Source organism: Uloborus diversus, chromosome 3, assembly GCF_026930045.1.
Source record: "Uloborus diversus isolate 005 chromosome 3, Udiv.v.3.1, whole genome shotgun sequence".
Taxonomy (NCBI): Eukaryota; Metazoa; Arthropoda; class Arachnida; order Araneae; family Uloboridae; genus Uloborus; species Uloborus diversus.
This window is the reverse complement of record NC_072733.1, coordinates 112,232,796-112,254,984: the sequence shown is the minus strand read 5'-3', so window position 1 is coordinate 112,254,984 and position 22,189 is coordinate 112,232,796. Positions and strand designations below refer to the sequence as shown.

Sequence of the window (22,189 nt, the reverse complement as noted above, 5' to 3'; positions counted from 1 at the left end):
ATTTTGACACTATGTAAAAAGCAATGGTTTCTTCTAAAAGTATTCATATATTTCCTCCCCTGTTCCATAATAGAGGTCGACAAAATTATATTTGCTTGGTGTCAGGAATTTTTTTAAACTGATTTTCACCATATTATATGTGCTGGCTCTAAGTCTAAAAACCGTTTTTCTCTATCAGCTAAGCAGTTTTCTCTATTCAGCGTATTTAAATCATGATTTTTGTCATATTTGTAGCCTTTTCAACCCATAATATGAAGCCATATCTGTTAACTTTAACCTAGTATTTACATCTTAGACACAATATGAAGTTATTTTTTTATGTTAGTAAATGGTAAAATTAAGTGCATATAGACGAAGCATCTGAGCTAAACATCCTGACTAATTCCATCTCACTTGTTGTAAGTACCCATCATAAACGAAAAGGAGGGAATAAGTGGCTACCATTTTGTTCTTATAAAAATTTCTATTGAGAAATAAAATATTGATTTAAAAGTTGATTTTAGTGCTTTTTCTTGACACAATTAGTGGCGCAAAGATAGTTTACATAATTGATGCAGGGTGGCAGATAAATGATATTATCAACTGCAGTACCGTAAAGCGGGGCTACTTGAGCCTCTAGGGGCTACTGGAACCCATGAGAAAAAAGTGTTCAGAATCCGTTCTGATCCTATGAAATTCAATGTATAGACTTAAAAAACCTTCTCCATGACAGGTAGCAGTACTAGGCAGAGGCTGGAGCATGAAACAAAGTTTCTGCTTTTCCCGCCTTTTTCTGATTAAGGTTATGATTGCAAGTTGTCTAAACAGTTGTTTTTAGTGTCTTCAAACTTTCACATGTAAATTCATGGAAACATCTGATATCATCAAGGTAAAGATAGTTTTATGTCTGCATTCTATTTCTTAATAAAATAACAATGTTTTACGGTTATAGCTATATAATTAACACAGTAACTAATTAATATAAGTTATTAAAAGTGCACTGTTTGCCTTAAAATGGGGCTACTTGAACCCAGCGTTCAACAGCCCCAGACCACATTTCATCACTAAAATATGTTAAGTTAGGTTTGTAATCTTTTAAAATAAAGAGGTAAGTAACTATTTATACCCGTTTATTTGCAGGTCTGGGGATAAAAAGGGTTCGAAAGTAGAAGAGAACCCCTTGAAGTAGGAAATAATGCGGATTATTAAGAGGAAACATTACAATTGTGTCCAGATTCAACTAATTCCAGAGAAATGTCTTCGATAGTGGCATCAGCCCATTTTGTCTTAAGTATATCAACTCTAAAAAGGAAACTAAAATATCGTTCACAAAACAAGCCTTGGCATCCTGTAGTACTTAGTAGCGAGGAAAAGCAGGTATTAAATAATATCAGAGAAAATAAATTCACCCTTTCCGTTAAATTGAGTTGCTCAATTTAAACTGAGTAATTTAAATTAAGCTGCCACCTGTTTTACAGCTTTTTCTAATGGATTTGCTGAGTTGGACCAAGTAGCCCCAGCCCCCTTGACCCCCCCTTGAACCCATTTTTTAAAAATAGAAAAAAAGATGCAAAGAATTAAAATTGTTGCTTAAAAAAGGCTTTAAATGGTAGCAGAACGTCAAAAAAGAGTGGTAAAAACAAGGTTATCAGTGCACATTATGAGTTTAACCAAAACATCAGTGTAAAACTCACAACAAATATGAAATTTTGGGTCCAATTAAACCCCGTTTAAGGTACATCTTGGAAATTTCACAATTTAGAAGAAAATTTTTCAATCAACTACATGCTGTCATGTACTTTAATTTCGAAATTATTAATAATTTCAAATCATTAATAATTTTGAAAATGACTTTTTTTTGTCATGTCAAAACATGCGAAAATCTGCGTAATCTTCAAATCAATTTTAAAGACTTCTTGTAAAATATGCAATGAATGAAAACTTTTTTAAAATTCAGTTTGTTTATTCAGTTGTAAAGGAAGCTGTTGTACACACGGACGGTTGTACCTACGGACGTTGGTCGGGAAATTCCAGGTATCGTCGAGAGGGATCCCATTGGAGTTCAACGTGTGTGTCTCAACCCTCTCCAATACCCCGGAAAGTTTCAACGCCATCAAACGAACATTTAAGATTCTATCACTTTTTTTCGGTTTTAGTAGGATCTAAGTAAAATAAAACATGAACAATTTCTTGTTTTTTTTTACTTCGTCGTGGATTGTATTGTTAGTTTTTGTTGTAGGTGTCACGATTCCCTATATTTTGAAGGTTTTGTTTCTGATTTTTAATGTTGTAAAACTGTGGTCCTGTCGATGTGACTGCCTTGCAAAACCAAAATGGCATACCTTTGTACCCAAGGACACACAACCATGTGTACCCACGGACAGCAATTTTTAGTCTCCTTGGGTCACACCTGAGTCTTCTTACATTGCGAAGTACCTCAAAATGCTGCCTTGTCATCAACGTCCAAAATTTGCTTTTGACAATCATGATGAATTTGAAGTACGACTTGAAAATAAATTGTTGAAGTAACCCCCACACCTGTTGTAGGATCTACAGACCGTCAATCCCACCTATTTTTATTTGAAGTCGACTTTTCTAGATTTTTGTTGGTTTAATCTAAACTGAGTTTTTATGTAATGGGTTAATTTTGGTTAAAGGTTTCAATTTGCATATAAATTGAAGTTATTATGTAAGTACATAGAGAGTCATACTTTCATGAATCTAGTTTTTTTTTTTTTTTTTGTTTAAAAACATATTAATTATTCATAACATCATTAACTCTCTTAAGACTTGTAACTTTTTTAAAGCGTTCACTGACGTTAAAAATTAAGGAAAATTTTAAAAATTGAAAAAAAAAACCTTCGATTAATTTTCAAAGTTAAATTTCTGTTGGATATGTTATTTAATGTTATTTTCAATGGATGTTTAAAGTATTTCAATATAAAATGACTTATGAAAATGCATTGAGTATAAATTAGTTCCTCAGACCTATTTATATATTATTGTTTTATATGTCCATGGGTACAAAGGCACCTGTCCGCGGGGTGAACGGGTTGCTGTACCCACGGACAAAAAAGATGGTTTTTAAGAAAAAATTTTTGAGGTTGAAAGCTTAGAGATTTTCACCTGACAAAAATTGCCAAATTAGATGATAAGTTGTAGTATCTCCCAGAAAAGTTTTCGATGGATTATCCATTCCCAAAGAGCAGCAAAAATTGAAAAGTAAATTTCGTTCGTGGGTACAGCAGCTTCCCCTATTGCAGTGTTTTATATTGACTTTTGACCTTTTTTTCCTTCAGAGAGCTGAAAGAATTCGATCCTGATGAGCTCCTAGAGAGTGGATTGTCTCAATCATGGATGCAAGCACCGGACAATGGAACAGGTCTCTTTCACTCCCCTTCGATTTTTTTTTAGTAGCTTTCATAAACCAAATAGCAATGACGTATATAAAAGCCATTTTTGGGGTTGAAGATCGTACTTTCACATTCTTTCAAATGAGACAACATTCTTCCGCAAATTAAAATAATTTTTTAATTTTTTTTCAGCATTGAATATTACTCGACATTTTCCCGAATGTCAAATATGATGAAAAACGTGACATAATTCTGCGAAAAGTCCCTTAGGTTCTACTCGACACATTGTATGCATCTCTCTTTTAAAGGAGTATATACTTCGTAAAAGATTTCCCATCCATAGCCAACAGAATTTGCGTTTTCACAAGCGCTATGAAGGATGAAATATGCTGGACTGGGCATGCATGTACCGTTTGAGTATACAGTCGACTCTCGGTAACTCGAAGAATTATAACTTGAATATTTCTTTACCTCGAAGTTTCCATTCGGTCCCAAAATAATTTAGTATTTTCGATGCAAAGTTGTTTCTATACCTCGAATATACTCCTTTTAAGTCGAAGCTTGACCAAAGTTTCATTTTAATTTTATGCATAAAATGCAGAAAAAATAAGAAAAAAACTTTTTTATTTCCTTTAACGCAGTTCTTTGCTTATCAGCTTGTGTGAGGGGGATAAACTTATTTACAAGCCTAGTACCAACATTCCCTAATATGCGCAGTGGTGCAAGGTATCACGAAAAGCAGTCGATTGCACTACTTTTTGCGTGGCTGACAACCTAAAATTTCATTTTTCTTTGAGAGTCTCAAAACTTTGGAAAACATTGAAAAAAGTAGCCTCTGAATTACTCAAATAATCGTGCTTTTAGACCGAAAAGACATTTGAAAATAATGTGAACTGAAGTCAAGAGAAAAAATTGTGCCTTCGATAGGAACAGTAGTAGCTTTTAGGGCTATAAACAACAATGATAATGAAGCTAAAGTGACCGACGAATGAGATCAGTTTAAAATATTTGTTGATGTGGACTGAGCTGAAAGGTTACTTGAATATTGAGTAAAAGGTTACTATGTCTGAATCCTTGAACGACGAAACAATTGTGCAAGTCTGCTTGAGTAGATTCTAATGAAGATAATGATGAAGAATCTTCGCCAACTCCACTAATCAGCAAGTGTCAGATTTTGAAAGTATTTTGCTGCAGTACCTGGAAAATTTCGAAAACGTGGGTATATCGAATTGTGTTTCCAAACTTAATGACGCTTCAAGATGCGATCAGTCAAAAATAACAACTCTTTTCGAGCATCTTAATGAAATTGATTCTCTGTAAAGATATTTTTGCAGTGCAAATAAGCAATTTTATGCAAAAAAGTAAGTGCTGTAGTCGGTTTATTATGCACTATTCCTGAAAATGAGAATAAAAATTCTTCATCAGATGGCTGGGAAAGGAAGTTCCGATAACTAGAACTGCCGATTATTCGAAGGTTTTAGCTGGTCTCTTGGACTTCAAAATGATCGAGAGTTGACTGCAAACATGCTTTTCGGAAATTGAAATCACTGCTATTAAATTTACACTACTCTTCGTTTATAAAAAGCAGTGCCTTTCTCTTCGTTTGAGCAATACCTAGTTAAATCTATATCTCTTGAAGTTGGTACACTGGTAGTCTGAAATACTAAACGTTGCGACTCAAGCCGAATGATTTAAAATTAAATATAGAAACTTTTTATGCAATTTTTGGTCAGATTGGTTGCATGTTTGAGAGTTAAAAACAGTAAAACGGGTTTTTTTTTTCAAAAGTTAAATGCATCAGCAAATACAACAAATAATTTACTTTAAAATACTGAGAAGTTTGAAGACCTAATTAAAATGCCAATTTTTCAGACGTTTCCTATAAGTAATCCTTTGTCGACTTTTTTCCCCCCTTTTCGACGTTTCAGTTAATGTAAAATCTGAGCCTGAGATTGTAATTTTTTTTTTCCTGTAAATTTTCAAAGGAAACTCGAAATTTTCCATCATTCAAAGCAAAAACGGAGAAATTGTCTTGTGTCCTTGTTTTATATTTTTTCTTCTCTATAAGTTGAAATATAAAAACTCACGATTTTCTCCGAATTCCGGAGTTTCTTTCTTTGCTGGCATTTTGCCAATAATGCCTCTTTTGAACGAAAGTGGACGTGCATTTGAAGTGATGCTTTAGTTTTTCATACTTTAATTCGGGGGGGGGGGGGAAGGAATGTAGTTACGTGTGATTATAGTCAATTGCGACCTCAACTGTTATAAATGCGTTATTATTAGTGTCGTAGTTATTACCAATTTGAATCTAATTAGATTTGGTGAACGTGTAGTATGACTGGATATCGTTGCATGTAACAAGTGAATAGATGTTTACACATCAAAAAAATAGTGCGATCCATGTTTTGATTACTACGGAAATTTCAAATCCAAATCTGTTTTTTTTTTCCCCTTACATATATGTACCACAGGATTAGATTGACGTAAATCACATAATCGCTACTTTACAGAAGAGAAGGAAAACTTTTGTGTGGCGCATACAAAAAATGGGAAGCGCGCTCTTTTGACACTGGTAAATAATTGCAAAAGATTTTTTTTTTTTTTTTTTTTAGAATTACGTTCACATGGCTCGATGTCGAATAGGATTCTACATACAATGCACTAATAAATGGAAAATTGCAACTTTTGGATGTACACTGGTCTGGCTCTGAGATACAGATATAAGGACTGTATATCCAGATGACTTATGTCAAGAGGAACGGTATAACGAGAAATTTCTGCACTTTACCCTACTGTGATACGCAATGAATATGCATTTTAACAATCATACGCAGAATATAAGCTTTTTATATAGCATACGAATAGAATTTTTAAAAAAATCAAGAGATGACTAATTCGACGAACAGAATTTCTGATTGAATCATAAATAAGCATACTTCGACTTGGGAAACATGCCAAATACACTCGTTGAGAATTCATTGAGCAAAACTAAGCAAAATATCTTCTTGTGATTCCAACTGTCCACATTCGCATGGTTTGACTTCCAGTTATTTTAAAATTTTGGCTAAGACTCCGCTCACAATACCTATTCTCAAAATAGGCTACTGTGGGTCTCATCTTTATTCTCTCGAAATCAAGAAAATGATTTTATTTTTCAAATGTGCTCGTGGAATATTCAGTATCTTAAAAGCTTAATTTCTATGATATAAGTTCAACTCTTTTCTTAAACTTAACTATTAAAGAGGGGAAATATTTTGCTTGCTGCTTTCAAAACAAGAGTGTCTATTTTAACTCATTTTTTTCTCTTAAACATCCTGCGAGTGTTTCGATGTCGTTGCAATGATTTCTTGTCGTAATTTCGCTTCCCGTATTACTTCACCACATAATTAAAACTTCAGTTTTCAAATGAAAGCGTAGGTGGATGAAATTCGATATAAACTACCGACATAATATTACGAGAAAAAAACTCTAGAATTCACTAATCTACATAGTCTGTTCACTAATTAAGACAATCAACTGCCAAGTTGTGTGATTTCTCCAAGCGTAAAGTAGACTACCCTGCAACTGATTCTGTTTCATCAAACAAAATAAATAAAAATTACTAATTTAATTTTATAATATTAATAAAATGTCTTAAAAGTTGCTTTTTTGACTAATAGCAGAGAATCTATCCACCAGAAAAACCAGGAAAAGTCAAGGAAATTTTTCAGACACCTAAAAAACCTGGAAAAGTCTGGGAAATTTTAAATTCCTGAGAAAAAGATAGAAGACAGAATTTTTCTTTTTTTAAACTAGTGTGTTTTTTGTAAATATCTATTTCAGGTAAACAATATCAATTACTCTTTCATAGTTTAAATTTTTAACGTCATGAAAAAAATATTTTTCGCATAAGTTGGGTAATGACGCTATTTTCTTTCTTCTCCCCCCCCCCTTCCCTCTTTTTTTTTGGCTCGCGCGAAAACGTATAAGTGTGTAAATGTACAATACTTGCACTTTTATTTCATTTTTAAAAATATTTTTCTCAAGTATTCATTAAGAGATATGATCTGTCTCTCTTTATGAATTGTATTCAACTTATTTTCTATGTTCAGCTACTGACGTAGCATTTTTATTTTTATAAATACTTTCATTTATTTATTGATTTATATTGTTTCATTATTTAGTTTTTAAATATTGCTGCAGTACTAAAATGTGAAAAAGAAAATGAAATATAAAAGTAAAATGGAATATTAATATATTAATAGAGTTTGATAATAAATTTAAAAAAATGTGTTATTGCACTGAAATCAGAATAAAAACCTGTATTTTTGCCCGTTAAATCGCAGTATCATACATAATATTTCTCAAAAGTGGGTTTTGCGGGTACGCCCATAAGTTCTTTGACAAATCATCAAAATTCAAAAGTAAGATATCATTTTTAAAGATTTCTTCACCGCGATCAGTCAAAAATAAACAAGTCACATTTTTGTTATTATTAAAAAAACCTTTAAAAATTTGTTCTTCAATTCCTTCTATTGATAGCGAATGCTTCGTATGGGTCAGCTAGTTTACTTAATTAAATGGGATTTTCATTTGCCTCAATCACGTGGTTATCGCGTTTTATGACGTGTTCAATAGTACAGCGAAAGGTTTCTTTATCAATTCCAGCAACTTGGCAATAAGAACGGCAATTGATAAAGAAGTCAAGTATCCTACATCTTTCTCGTGAACTCAGTGTAGTATTTTTCATAACCTATTTCTTTCGCCCCTTACTCCTTCTAATATATAAACTAAGTTTTAGTGACATAGGTTTACTAGTACGAGATCTACGTAGGTCTAAATAGAGTAACTTTAATTATGAATTACGATAATATTTATTCATAAAATTGTATTTTTAATATTGAAAAAAAAGAGTTGTTTTAAGATTTTTCACGAGGAACTTAAGAAACATAATAAGACAATAATACAAGAATAAACTAAGAACGAAGCCATGTTCAAAATACTTTAAAAATTGTCCAACAGGAGTGGTTGGGAATAGAAATGTTATTTTGCTTGAGATGCAAACGTTTAAAGTGCGAAACTATTTAATCTAAATCAGAGACAATTTTTTACAATTTGATGACATTTTCTTGTGCATTGAAATGCAAATTAGTATTAGAAAATTAGTAATTGTAAGGTAGAGATTCAAAAATGAATTTTGAAAAACTTACCATCATAAATTCTCTCTGTGTAAAGCATTTCTGTGCAAGCGTTTTTAAGTAATCAAATGTTCTTTATAAATTCAAAAACATGACATTTTCCGTAACTTTAAATAGGAACCTTAAATCGAGCTTTAAGAAAAGAAAGCAAATGAATTAACACTATATACTACTTTGAAATATTCTCGACGAAATCATTTTTTTTTCAAAACATCCTCTCAAAAAGTAAGTTAAATTATTATTAAAAGTTAAAATATATGAGAAAACTCAAATTTCGTAGGCTTATGTTGAAGTAACATTTTTTAAATGAATAAGCAAACAAATAAACAATAAAGAAAAAGTTATATGTACCTAGTTTTAAAGCTACGGATAATTGAACGAAACAATAGAAATACTTTTTAAATCCGTTACATTAATTCCGTTTAATTTCGTCTCCTCCCCTCCCTCCAAATTTTCCTCTTTTTTTCAGAATTCAACGTAACAGCGTAAGGATCTTAGATTGAAGCTTCACCTTTATACAGTTCTGTGTTTTGTGCGGGAAAAATTGATGCTACTCAAACAATCATTGACACTGATTTTCATGCTTCGGTATTAAAGTAAGGGATGTCTTCTTGAAAAAGTTATAGTGCATTTATCATATTGCATGGGCTTCATAACAGTAACAACATTTAATACGGATAACAACAAAGATAATATCAACAACATGTTTTTAATAATGTCACAATTTTTATTTTACACACTAATACATGACATAATCCCTACTGCATCTATTCACGCTTATCTTTTTATTATTTTTTTATTATTATTATTATTTCTTTCTAGCCAAACTTACCTTGTACGAAATAATATCGTATGTATGATCGCTCTGATTAGATCAGAAACAAAATTGGGGAACTATTTAGCGGAAGTTGTTTAAATTTTGAATAACCTACTGAGAAACAAGCTACTGATGCTAAAAAAAATGTAGATTTATCGGAAATTTGTTAACGATATGATGAGCTCAATATCCACGTTTGAATTAAGAGACAATTAGAGAATCATCCGGCAGTTACATGTACATAAGTCAAAAATAGAATTTCACTTTTTCGTTTCCCAAACACAACACCTACTATTGCAGGTTTCAGAATCGAACTTCTTCAAACCCCTAAGGGTGGACTGGGAATACCAGACCAACTTATGACAAGATGAAATTAAAACTAAATTTTACCCTCGTTTGTTTTTAGGCTTATACTCACTTAAAAGTTTTGATTAACTGTGAAAAGGTAAAATGTTCGCAGAGCCAGATAGTAACTATATAGTTTTCTTTTTGTTAGAAAAGTAAGCTTTTTCTAAAATTATTTTTAATTAAAGAAATATATATTTGAATCGTTCTGTCTTCAAATAAATTTAGTTCTGAAATGGAAGAGTTATTTTGAATTACGAACATTGATTATATATAAATACTTTCAGTGACAAAAGTTTATTTCGTGCTTTTCTTTTCGTATCGAAGAAGTATTCGAAAAATCCATTTTATTTTTCAGAAGACTTTGGCGAAGATATCGAGTTACAAGAGTTACCGAAGACAAGGGCCTCAATGAAAGGTAAATGCAAATGTTTTGAATAAACGATTCATGTGAACACTTTCTATCCCTTAAAATACAGTATCATGTGCTACATTTCTTTCTTTTTTTTTCTTTTTTTGTTTCAAATGTGATAGAAAAACGAGAAGGTATAGTGTGAGGCAGAGCTGACGAGCTGTTTTTGCTGATCAGACACAAGTCAAATGCCGTATAGGCGTCTAGGATCTTAGCTTTTTGTTCTCTCGAAGTCATGACGCAGTAGAAGCATGATTTTTTTCCTCAGAAGACACCTTTAAGTAAAAGAACGAATTTGTTGCCGACTTATCATCTGCTTATATTAGACTGTTTCCAGTTGCAACACAATTCTACATTAGCTCACGCTATATAGTGCATATGAAAGCACTGCAGACCTAAATTAGTGAGTTTACGGACCCTATCAGCAGATCGATGTTTGAGGTGTTCACAACTTATGTTGTCAAATACTAATTCGATATAAACACATTACTTGTAATTTTTTTCTTAAACAACTAAACATGCATATTTATTAATTGTTGTCTATTTTTGTTATTTATTTCATCACATTTTAATCAGGATTTTATGTTGTTGTATTTTCAATCTCAAAATGTATAAAAACACTTTTGAATTTTTGATTTCTTTTAACAAATTAAAAGTTCTTCTGTTTCTTCATAATGCATAAAAATTATAATTCCCCTCTTTAACATATCTATCTATGAAGAGATTTTACATAAATGAACTTTTAAAATGAAAGCTTTGTAACATTTTAACCTTTAATACTTTTATTTTTTATTTATTTATTTATTTATTTTTTTGCAAAAGAGCTTTACTTAATTACAAAGCAACGAATATATTGCCTTTTTCTTCCAGGAAAAAGTGCAGTGGTTCCCAAAAGAGATCCAAAGAGAGAAGATCATTCGGACTCGTCATCCCCAGAAAGGTATCGTGAATATGATTTTGTTTAATAGGAGCTTTTTCATTTAATTTTATTTTATCTATTTATTGTTGACAGCAACTACTCCTGACATGTAAAACGTTCTTTCTCCTATAATTAAAAAAAGTTTTCCATTAATCTATGGCTAACCCGCCGAAACTTACTTTAATAATCTCTAATTTTTTAATAATAAATAGGGGAGGGTGAACCAAAGCGGGTAGGTTTTCGAAAATTGTAGTTTTTGGATTTTCATCGCAACAATTTCCAATTTATTTCCTAGCAGGGTTCTTGAACTTCGAAATAAAAAGTTATTTTTGTATCATTTCAAACCCAATATTTAATTATTATCAAACTTTACAAGCATTTGAAAAACCCGCTTTGCCCTACCAGGGAGCCCAAAGCAGGTAAGCTTAACTAATTGTGATTTGGTACATTTACCAATCAAATATGAAGTTATAAATGATTAAAATAATTGACTATCTATCTGCCATTATAAAAATATATATGTATTGAAAAGGTGTACTTATCCAATTTAAAGTCAGCACATTTGTTTATAAACCATAAAAAAATTACTGATTAAATTAATAGACAAATTAATTGCCATCCTAAAAAATAACTTGTTAAAGTTGTACTTATCCTATTGAAACAGAAAATCTAAGTCAGCACACGAGTCAAAAATTGTATATATGATTAAATCCTATACCTGCTTTGCCCGACCCGCATTTTTTTTAGAAATGTATCATTTTTTTAATTTTAAGCCTGGTTGCACCATGCCGCTTCAATACTGCTTCGCTGGGACTGATCATATAAGCACGACATGACTCGGGGTGCTCATGTAAACACGACATACGTATGCATCGCCGCTTACACACCATGGCGGGGGCATACGAAGGAGTACCCGCTTGGGGCCACCCTCCCCTATTACTAAATTTCCAAACGAATTAAAATAGTTTTCATCTTTAATTTTGAAACAATCGGCATTCATGCAGATATATCGGATACGTTTTGCTCATTTGATTTATTAGCATGAATATGTATTCGTAAGAAAAACAATTGGCTCGAAAATCACATATAATTTTGTCGCCCTAAATTAAAGAAACAAGCAAACTAAAGGCTCAAATAAGTTTCTTAAATTAAAATTACGAGTTTGCTGATTTCGATTTAAATTGACATTCATAACAAAAAAATTATGTACTTTAAAAAAATAATAACAAAGATCCTTTAATCTAAAAGCAATTTATCATGATTAAATACACCTTCTTTTTTGTTGTTGTTGTTGTTGTTGTTTTGTCCATGCCAAAGCCTTACATAATATTTTTTGTTCTTAAATAGTAAATACAGGGTGCTCCAGAAATAACTGCCACGTTTTCCACCTCAATTTCTCTGGCGCTAATGGTGTTGCGTTACTCATTGTTATGGTCTTTAGTAAATTATGGTCAGTCATTTCTGCCATGTATTGGAATTTACATTACGGTATGCTTGTACTACTGCCACATTACTGTCGAATGACGAAAAATGTATTATTTGTAAGACTGCGTCAACAAACAAAATTTCCGGTAAAGCTTGATCACGGAGGTGGCGATTGACCTTGAAGAGGAAACATCATTTTTATCATTTGTAATCGGTAGAATCAGCGAGAAAGCGCCGAGCAGTAACAGGCGCTTTCTTGCTAATCCTATGACACAAATGATGTTTCCACTTTAAGGTCATCCGCCATCTCTCCGTGGTCAAACTTTACTAGGAAAGAAACAGCCCTCCACCGACCCATAAATGACCTCTTTGAAGCCAAAGCATGTTACTGTATGGTGAGCTGTTTTGCTGATTTAGGAACCACGATGCCTCAATTGTTTCATGGGCATCTGATCTGAATACAAGGTGACATTTAATGCTCAGTTCGTCTCTTTGATCTAACTCCTTTCGAATTCTTTCTCTGGATACATGATACATCTGAAAGCTTAAGTCGTAAGGCGAGAAACATTACAAGGGCTCAAAGTTGCCCCATCTGTCAAAACATCGCAACGACTGAGTTGACCAAGAAGGTGTTGTAGAGCTTATGCGAGAGACCTCGAAAATGCATAGGATACGAAGATGGGCATTTGGACGATTTCATTTTCAAAATGAAGTGATTCAGGGCATGTAACATAAATAGTAATCATTATCCTTTAAGAGTACAGAAACCATTTATCAATAGGCTTTTGTTATTGCTTTGTTATTCACATTTCAAATGCGGGAGCTATTTCTGCTGCACCCTGTAGTATTTTAAAGAGCGGAACATTAATGTTTTTCTGTTTTTGAGGCATATTTTGAACAAGATTTTACAGAAATCATCAATCAGCTGCAAACATTTTCAAAAATATTTAATAGAAGGAACAGGAAAATATGTTTTGAAAGTCCTCAAATAAATGAATGCGAAAGTGAAATTTTCTGTTCCTTTTGAAGTAAAAATCCGTCCATGAGTATAAGTTTCTTCAACTGTAATCAAAAAATAAATTCTGCCATGTTTTAAAACCGCTTGCCGTTAATAAACTATTACTGCGCTTTCTTGTCACTGCAGAGATATTACCGTAAAAACCGTTTTACGGTAATATACCGACAATAGTTTCTCAGCGTTCAATTCATTGCCGAATGTTATTTGTAGCTGACCAAAAGTTCATAGCATTGAAATAATTACCACAAGCTATGTTTTTCTTTAGTTACAAATCAGTTGAAGGAATTGAATACAGTTATCCTCGATTACCAGAAACTCTTTTAACCGGACCCTATTTTAACCGAAGTCTGGATCCTTAGGGTAGGAAAACACCATAACTTAAAGCAGATCATTTTTGATATTTTAAAAGATATAAATAGCCTGAATATATTCTTTTTTCTAAATCGGCAAAATGTTTTTCAGTCGATGAATTTTTGAGAAAACTAGAAGCCATTTCATGAGGGGCTAATGCATTGATTTTAATTGAAATTCATCTTTTTTTTCCCCTTGATATTCTCAAAACCATGTTTTTGTAGTTTTCATTTACGCGAACAATTCCAGCCAAAAAAAAAAAAAAAGTATTACCTCTATGCATTTGAAACTTTGCACACATGATAAGTGATTATATTACTGTACAATAAATCTTAAAAATCGAATATACATATGATATTTATTCCTTAAATAATGACGAATGAAAGTTGAGTGGGGCAAAATAAAAACTTTCAATTTGGGGGAAACTTCAAACATTCATATTTAATGTATGATTTTATTAATTTAATCAAAACTTTTTGAAGTTCATTGCATTCTCTGGTATCTTGCTGAGAATTAGATATAAAAGTTAGCAAATCGAGTAAAAATTGAGTGCACTGCAAGCGTTGCGGCAATGTTAGCTTTTGTAGAAAAAAATGGCAGTTTTTTAAATATATTATTTTTATTTTTAATCTGGAGTCAAAAAGTATTATTTATGCTCTTGTAAATAATCATGTTAAATTTTTGAATATTAAAGAAAAATGCATTTTGGGTGATCACCTGCCTTCAATTTAATTTGGTAAGCAATTAATTTTCGTTTCACTGTCACTGGAGCAGGGCTGTTCTTATTGAAAGCATTGAATTATATCCGTGCATTTCCATCACTTTTTGCACTCCAGATAGTAAATTTTTGAGATACTCTATATAATAGTATTATATATATAATAGTATACAATATATATAATAGTATTATATATAATAGTATACAAGGTATCTATAATAGTATTTTAATTGCTAAACAACTCGGAAAACGATCGAAACTGAAAGTAAAGTATTGTATTATTTGGTAATTATTTTTATGACCTCTAATTTTTTAACATAATGGTCAAAAAAAAAAGTCCACTGAGTTATTAATAACGCAATAAAGAATTAAGTTTACAATATTCTCAATAAAGTTTTCTTAAGTTTATATTGTATTTTCCGAGTTGTGTGTTATTCTGCCGTGAAAATGTAAAAGGGCAGTATCTGCATAAATAAGATTTTGAAATCAGGGGTGCCCCTAAATGTTTGAAAGGGAGAAAGACCTCAATTTGCCGAATGAAATTCCAATTTTACCGAATGATAAAATACGAGCATGCACATACACTACCTTGCCATTCGTCACCGGACACCTCATACAAGTCACGTAAAGCGGGCTCACACAACATCAATAGCGTGTAGGGCCACCATTTGCTGTAATGACAGCTGCAACTCTTTGAGGAAGATTTTCCACCAAGTGACGATATGTTGCAACAGTAATCAGGCTCCATTCCTCCTTCAACATGGCGTAAAGCTCAGTCTTGTTTCGGGGCCGGGATGACCTAGCTCTCAGCCGCCGCTCCAACACATCCCAAAGATGCTCGATGGGGTTAAGGTCTGGACTCTGGGCAGGCCAATCAAATTTTTTCACATGCATGTCTTCGAACCAGGTAGTAATAACACATGCGGTTTGGCATGGTGCATTGTCCTATTGAAAGAGAAAAAGGCCATTTCTGAAGTATTACCACAAGGTAGGTAACGCGTGGTTGTCCAGAATTACTTGGTACCGCTCGGCATTCATGATTCCATCTGCTGCAACAAGTGGACCAAGCCCATACCACGAAAAACACGACCACACCATTATCCCACCTCTACCAAATTTCGCCGTGGGCACGACACAATCCTGTAAATATCGTTCACCAGGCATTCGCCACACCCACACACGTCCGTCGGACAGCCACAACTGGTAGAGTGATTCATCACTCCAGAGAATGGATTTCCACTTATCTAGCGTCCAGTGACGGCGTTCTTTGCACCACTCCAATCGACGGGTCACATAGTCACATGTGATATTTGACTAGTGAGCCGCTGCTCGTTCATGGAAACCAAATTTTACAATTTCCCGACGAACCGTACGATCTTTTTGCTTTATTCGACGTGATTGATCGAAACTGATCTGCCACGTTTTCTAGCGGATCCATGCAATTTGCCATCACCACACGCTTCAGGCTTCGGTGGTCTCGACCCGTGAATTTAGTCGGTTTACTTGGTCTGGGTTGGAATATTATCACTCCATCTCTCTTCCATTTTGATATCACATCACCCACGATTGTACGAGGTATCTGAAATTCCCCGCTAATCTCTCTGACTGAATGCTCAAACTTATGGGCTCCAATAATCATTCCTCTTTCCTCCGCTTGAAGTTCACGTCCTTTGTTCATTTTAATTACAATAGCGGTTTTGAGTCTCGGCACACCGTTCTCAACCTTTTATAGGTGGTTAGACGTATGCATGACGTGTATGGACGTTCCTACTCACTTTTCGAGGGGTGTCCAGTGACGAATGGAAAGGTAGTGTATATCATGCATGCATACATAACGTCTAATAACAAGGAACACTGGGCATCATTAAAAAACAATAAAACAATTTTAGAAAGGAAAAAAGAATCTCAATGTTGTGCAAGATTGTATCCAAAATTTGCCGAATAAGAAAATTTTTGGGAAGTCACAATGATCTCTCGTGACCTCCCATCGGGCGCCCCTGTTTAAGCTATCTGAAGAAATCCATTTTAGATTCCGTGTATTAACAATATTGGAATGTTGAACTTTGACGGAGGGGGGGAGGGGGAGAGGTATGTTTTATTTTCAGCGGAAACCAAGCAACCAAATAAGCAATCTTGCACAATAAAGCTAAGGTACAATTGATGATAAAAGTGCAAAAAACAATTCCAGATCCTTGACTGCTCTTTATACCTCTCCAAGATAGTATTTATTCAGCAAGTTTATTGTTTATAATTTCAGAATTGTAATTTAAAAGATTACTTCTAAGAGCTATTTTGAAACAGCATAGGTTTTCAAATCCAGAGTTTCAAATTCAGTTTTTAGTTTCCTCACACGTTCTTTTAAATTCATATTTGACGCGGGATTTTTAATCAATCGAAGGTGGCTTGGTCTCGATCACTTCAGTTAATCAAGGTTCTACAGTCAAGTCAAAGTTTCGCCAGAGGAATAATGAAAATTTAATTAGAAGTTTAGAGCGCTAGTGGCAGAAAATGAAAGAAATTATGATCCTATTGAGCAGTAAGTTACCGCCTTTAAGCCAAAGTTAAGGCAGAGCTACATGCAATATACCAACAGCTCGGTTAACACATCCAGAGACTACAGTTTTGTCCTTATTATGGACTCATCAGTCTGGAATAGTGATTACTCGAGCTGGATGAAGATGTCATCTCACTGCAGCAGATTGAACCGCATCATGGTTGAGGACTCTCGCCGCTGAGCTAAATTGATGGTACTCTCTGCTTCAATAAGATGACATCTGTGTCCAACTCTATTAATCACTATTCCAAACTGATGAGCACACAGCAATCTCTAATTGACGTATATGTTGAGTGTACGAGGAAAAGTCTTTCTGTTTTTTTAACATTTATTTTTATATTTACGAATACATAAAATTAGAAATATCAGGAGGATTTCTGCAATTTTCTAGATTTTTCAATGCAAAAAAAAAAAAAAAAATTATCTTGGATTTCGGTATGTGGTTTTTGGGATAAAGTAGTTCAAGTTTCTCACGTAGGCGTTAATGTTAAAAAGTTTTGAACTGTTCAAAAATTACCTTTGAAGGAGCCCAACCAAAAAATCGTTTAACAAACTTTATATTTTAGTTCAATAGTCCGAGGCAAACCACTTTTTAATTAAGGTTTTCTACAGGGTCCAGCGTATCAACCTCCCGTTCCTGGAAAGGATGCTGTGTGAGTTGTAGTGGGAATACGGTGGTGGAAGTGGTATCGATAGATAGCATTATGCGTGTCATTTTAATAGTAGCAATGGGATGGTGCCAGTGAGCATCGTCATCTGTTGTAGAGGAGTATATTCATAATAGTGGCTTTTTGATTACTATTCACAAGCATTTCGCACTCGGTTCGAACTTGGTTGACGTGATTCTGTTCGGCTAGAAAAACTATTCTCGTTGCGAAGATCACTGTGCTGGATTTTTCTTGAACTCCTATCAAACAATCGCAGGGCAACTGAATGTTTAAGTACTAAACGCTTTGGAGATTCCTCGATGAATTTTCTCACATGTGCCACATTTTTCCTCGTTGTAATGGTCTAAGGTCGGCAGGGTTTTTTTTTTCTTCGGTGTAGTACATATGACTAAAATTTGGTACTCAAACATAATTTTTTCATACCTGGAACAGGATCATGTCAGTCAAATGGGAACCAGATGTTCACCGTGCCATGCTATTACTACTACTGCAAATAGAGCGTATATTGCTACTTATCGATACCACTTCCTCCACCGTATCCCCACCACAACTCACTCAGTGCCCTCTCCAAATACGGGAGGTTGCTATGCCGGATCCTGTATTTATAGGTCTTAAATTTCCCCGGAGACGCTAATGTTAAAATTTTTCGAACTGTTCAAAATTCAACGAAAAATTTTCCCAATCAAAAAATGAAATATAAGTGTCGTGGCCAATATCTTTGTATCAGGAAATGATTCGTTTAAATCTTTACTCTGGTAAAAGTTATTAGAGAGGACAGCCAAAACCATCGGGCACACATTTCTCCATCTCAATACCTTACTTTAATTTTTTTTAACTATTTGGTTTCTTCATTTTAGACTTATTTAACTTATTTTTGCGGTTTTTTGGCGACAGGTGCCTGTATGTCCGGGTTGCATGCAAGAGTTAAACATTGAGAGCAAGCGTAGTTCTCCCACCAGGATGGTTAACGAAATAGTTATTCTTAGCTTTAGTCTAATTTAAAAACCAAAATATTTTGTGAACTACGACGGATTGTGTTTTAATTTTTAAATATTTTATTTTGTTCCAGGCCTCCAGAACCTACTAGTGTTGTGAGGCGGAGATCATCAGTTGGTATACAAAGGCAGGCTTCTGTTTGTTTGTCTGATGAAGAAGATCAAACGATTGTGGACCCTAGACAACACTCTGGTGAAAGGCAACAGCATTCAAGGACACCTGCGCTACCCCAGCGTGAAGTAACGAGAGTTGCAGCAATAGTTCACCGCAGCTGCAATGATAAACCTCCCCCGCCACACAGTTGGGATCAAACATCTGTATGTTCTTCCAGTTCACAGCCTGTAATGGGGATTCGTCACCACCCTTTCATTCATTCGCATTCATCTCCTGATTCAGGGAGCACTGCCAATATGCTTAATCAAAAACATGGGCGTGTTATAAGCACCCATTCATTGCATGGAATTCCTGCTGATTTAGCGCGAGTTGTTGATCTTGAAGACTATCATTATAGCAGGCAACAAGTTTGGGAACTAGCTGCCCAAGGTGAAGCTCTTTTAAAAGATAAGTCTCGGTCAAACCTAGATGTTGTTGGTGCCACTGAAGGATGGACAGATGATCCTTCTCAGATTCAACAAGCAGCCAGTACAGAAGGTGGTTTACTGGAACTTAGTTTAGAGCAACATCAGTTAGAACATTTAAGGTCGCTGCTCAAAAGATATTCTCCTGTTGATGAAGAAGATGCCAAAATTTGGAGTAAGGTGCGATACAATGACACTGGCAGCAGAGAGGATATACGCGAAGAAGTCATTGAAATGATTTCAGGTGAAAGTTCCGATGACAGTAATAGCAGTTTAGAAAGTGAGATTCTTAAACAACAGTCGAGACAGTTGTGGGAGTTGAGGGCAACTCTAGAAGAAGAAGAAGATAAACTAAGTGATACTCAGGAAATCAAAGATGATCCTCCAGAAGAAGAAGCATCAGATCCGCAAGATGTACTAGCTTCTCGTGCAACGTCTTTTGAGTCTAATGCGGATGTCTCCTGTGATGATCCTGGCTATGAGTGCGACGAAAGTGATTATCTTCAACTGCCCTCTCATGAAATACGCCGAAATTGCTATAAGAGTCTTTTGACAAAAAGGCTACAGAAGAGAACACCTGGAACTGAAAGTAGTTTTGATAGTATAGAAAGTTCATCCACAGATCGGACAGAAGGTGCTACTACATCGTTCGAGTCGACAACTGATAACACTGACAGCACAGGGGAAGGGCAGACAAATAGGTTACAGCAGATGAAAGCCGACAGTGGCTATAAATCAATGGAAAGCAATGGGAAAGCTCCTCGTCTGTGCCGAAAGCAGTTACAGTTCAATCTCGAAGGCGATAGCTTAGATCAGATGACAACAATGGAAGGAACATTTGAGGAAGAACTTGATGTATTATTCAAAGATCCGGATGCACAAGGAACTGTAGCACAAGGAACAGATACTATTAAGACCAAATCTATTGAAACTTCCAAAGTAGTATCTTTTGAAGGTGTAACGATAGAAGGCGAAAGTCTTCCACCGAGTGAACCCCAGGTGCATAAAAAGAAATATAAGAGTGCCTTGAAGAAGCACTGCACAGAAAGTGATATCCAGTGGAGCGAGCAACAAATGCTAACTGAAATGACCGCTGAATCACGAGGCAAAACATCTGTTTTTCAACGGTTTTTCCGCTCAGGGCGCCTCAGATTTGAGCAGATGCAACAATTTCGAGACTATAGTATCGACGAAAAATCTGATGCACTCTTCCGTGAATTTTCACGGCCTGATATTGGTGACACTGAATATTATCGTACCAGGGGAGCTCGGCTTCACACTCACATGAGGCTTCACCACAGGTCTTTGCCGTCGACAGAGAGCAGTGGCAGCCCCCATTTACCCCGAAAAGTGCTCTCCCCTCAACAAAGCATTGAGGAGGAAAGTGGAGGAGAAGAAGAGAAGCCGGAGACCCGAAGCCCTCGTGAGACCCAAGCTCAGATCCCTGTGATATGTCTCCCGCAAGCGGGAGAAGGACAGTAGTAAACTTTTTCAGAGAATTCTCTTATTTATTACCATATCGTGGGACCGAAGCATGTCAAAAAGCATTACAGTATTCATTGAAAATTGTACAGTGTGTTTGTTGCCCGATCGCCGTCGAGTTAATATTACTTTGCACCTCTTTGCTGCCAGCACAGTCATTCGTTTCACGTGTTTCCGTACAGTGGGAAATCCTTTTACAGAAATGTCCCCTCTACAGCACAAGTCTTTTCATTTCCCAAGTCATTTCAAGTCCCAAACAAAGGAAGGAGCTGTTTGTTTTTGCTCACTCTGTTACTCAATTCATTGCTATTATGTTCACAAAGTGCCAAGATGCAGAAGAATTCCGAGAGAGATCAGAGATCTTAAAATATAAAAATAAACCTATGAATGATTTTTTAATGTATGATTGGGTGTTCAAGTTGGAAAGCGTCTCACTTTTTTTCTTGTTATGTACATATTACGAGGAAACGTGCATGTTGATCTGTGTTTTAACTTACGCACCTGCAGATAATGGCAAGAAATTTAATTTTTTATAATGACGCCTTTGTTGCAGTCAGTTATATCGTCACTGTATTCTTGTTTCAAAATGAAAGTACTGCACCAAGATGCATTATTTAATTTTTTTTAATAAATTGAACTGCTAAAATTATAAAAATAAAGAAATTGTGACAAATGTTCTTTGTCTCATTCATTACATTACAGTAAGTAACACTAAAATAAATTATCAAGTGCATAATTTGCATTTAGCTCTTATGAACTTTTATCCATGAGTTCCGTTTTCAAGTCTGTTTTTTGCCTACATTACTCATTAGGAGTTAAAAATTCAGCTATATTTTCCAAAGGAAGAACTGTGATCTTTTAGCTTATTCTATTTTCCTAGATTGAAATCAAAAATAAGCTGTGTTTGAGAAAACATTTACAAAAATTTCATTACGTTCCATCACGATGATTACGATGAACATATAGATCTTCTTACTTAATATCTTTAATCAAGGAGAAGAATATATTTTAATTTATGGAAAAAAATGATTTGAAAGAAATCTATTTTGAATAATGAACGAAAGCATATTTTAAAAACATAAAGAACTATATATCCTCTTCTAAAATTCTTCCAATCATATTTTATTAGTATAAACTTAATTGCAACAACGTTTGAAAGAGAAATTTAGAGAAACATTCTGCAGTTTAAAATAATTCACAATGCATGACATCATCTGTTATACATGTTTGAATGACAACTTTAATATGTCTGTCCTCTAATTTCTATGTACTTCAACAGTTTTCCATGTATAAAGACTTATTTGAAGATTATGTAAAGATTATATATAATAAAGAATTTTAATTAATATTTTAGCTCCTTAGCTTGTCGTTTAAGTCACAAATAAATTAGTTAAGTG

General features: G+C 34.3%; 1 protein-coding gene across 4 annotated transcripts in view; it reads left to right on the top strand.

Moving 5' to 3' along the window:
- The window catches only part of LOC129218072 (uncharacterized), a 208,165-nt gene extending 186,700 nt beyond the window's left edge, over positions 1 to 21,465 (top strand). For 3 of the 4 annotated variants that reach the window (XM_054852261.1, XM_054852264.1, XM_054852262.1), the window contains 4 exons: positions 3,279 to 3,361; positions 10,030 to 10,089; positions 10,954 to 11,023; positions 18,806 to 21,465. In XM_054852261.1, the coding sequence (XP_054708236.1) occupies positions 3,279 to 3,361; positions 10,030 to 10,089; positions 10,954 to 11,023; positions 18,806 to 20,792 (2,200 nt within the window). In that variant the 3' untranslated portion in view covers positions 20,793 to 21,465. Of the gene's footprint in view, positions 1 to 3,278; positions 3,362 to 9,058; positions 9,106 to 10,029; positions 10,090 to 10,953; positions 11,024 to 18,805 lie in introns of those variants that run through there. The other variant, XM_054852263.1, reaches the window with a different exon arrangement.
- The last annotated feature ends 724 nt before the right edge of the window (positions 21,466 to 22,189 follow it).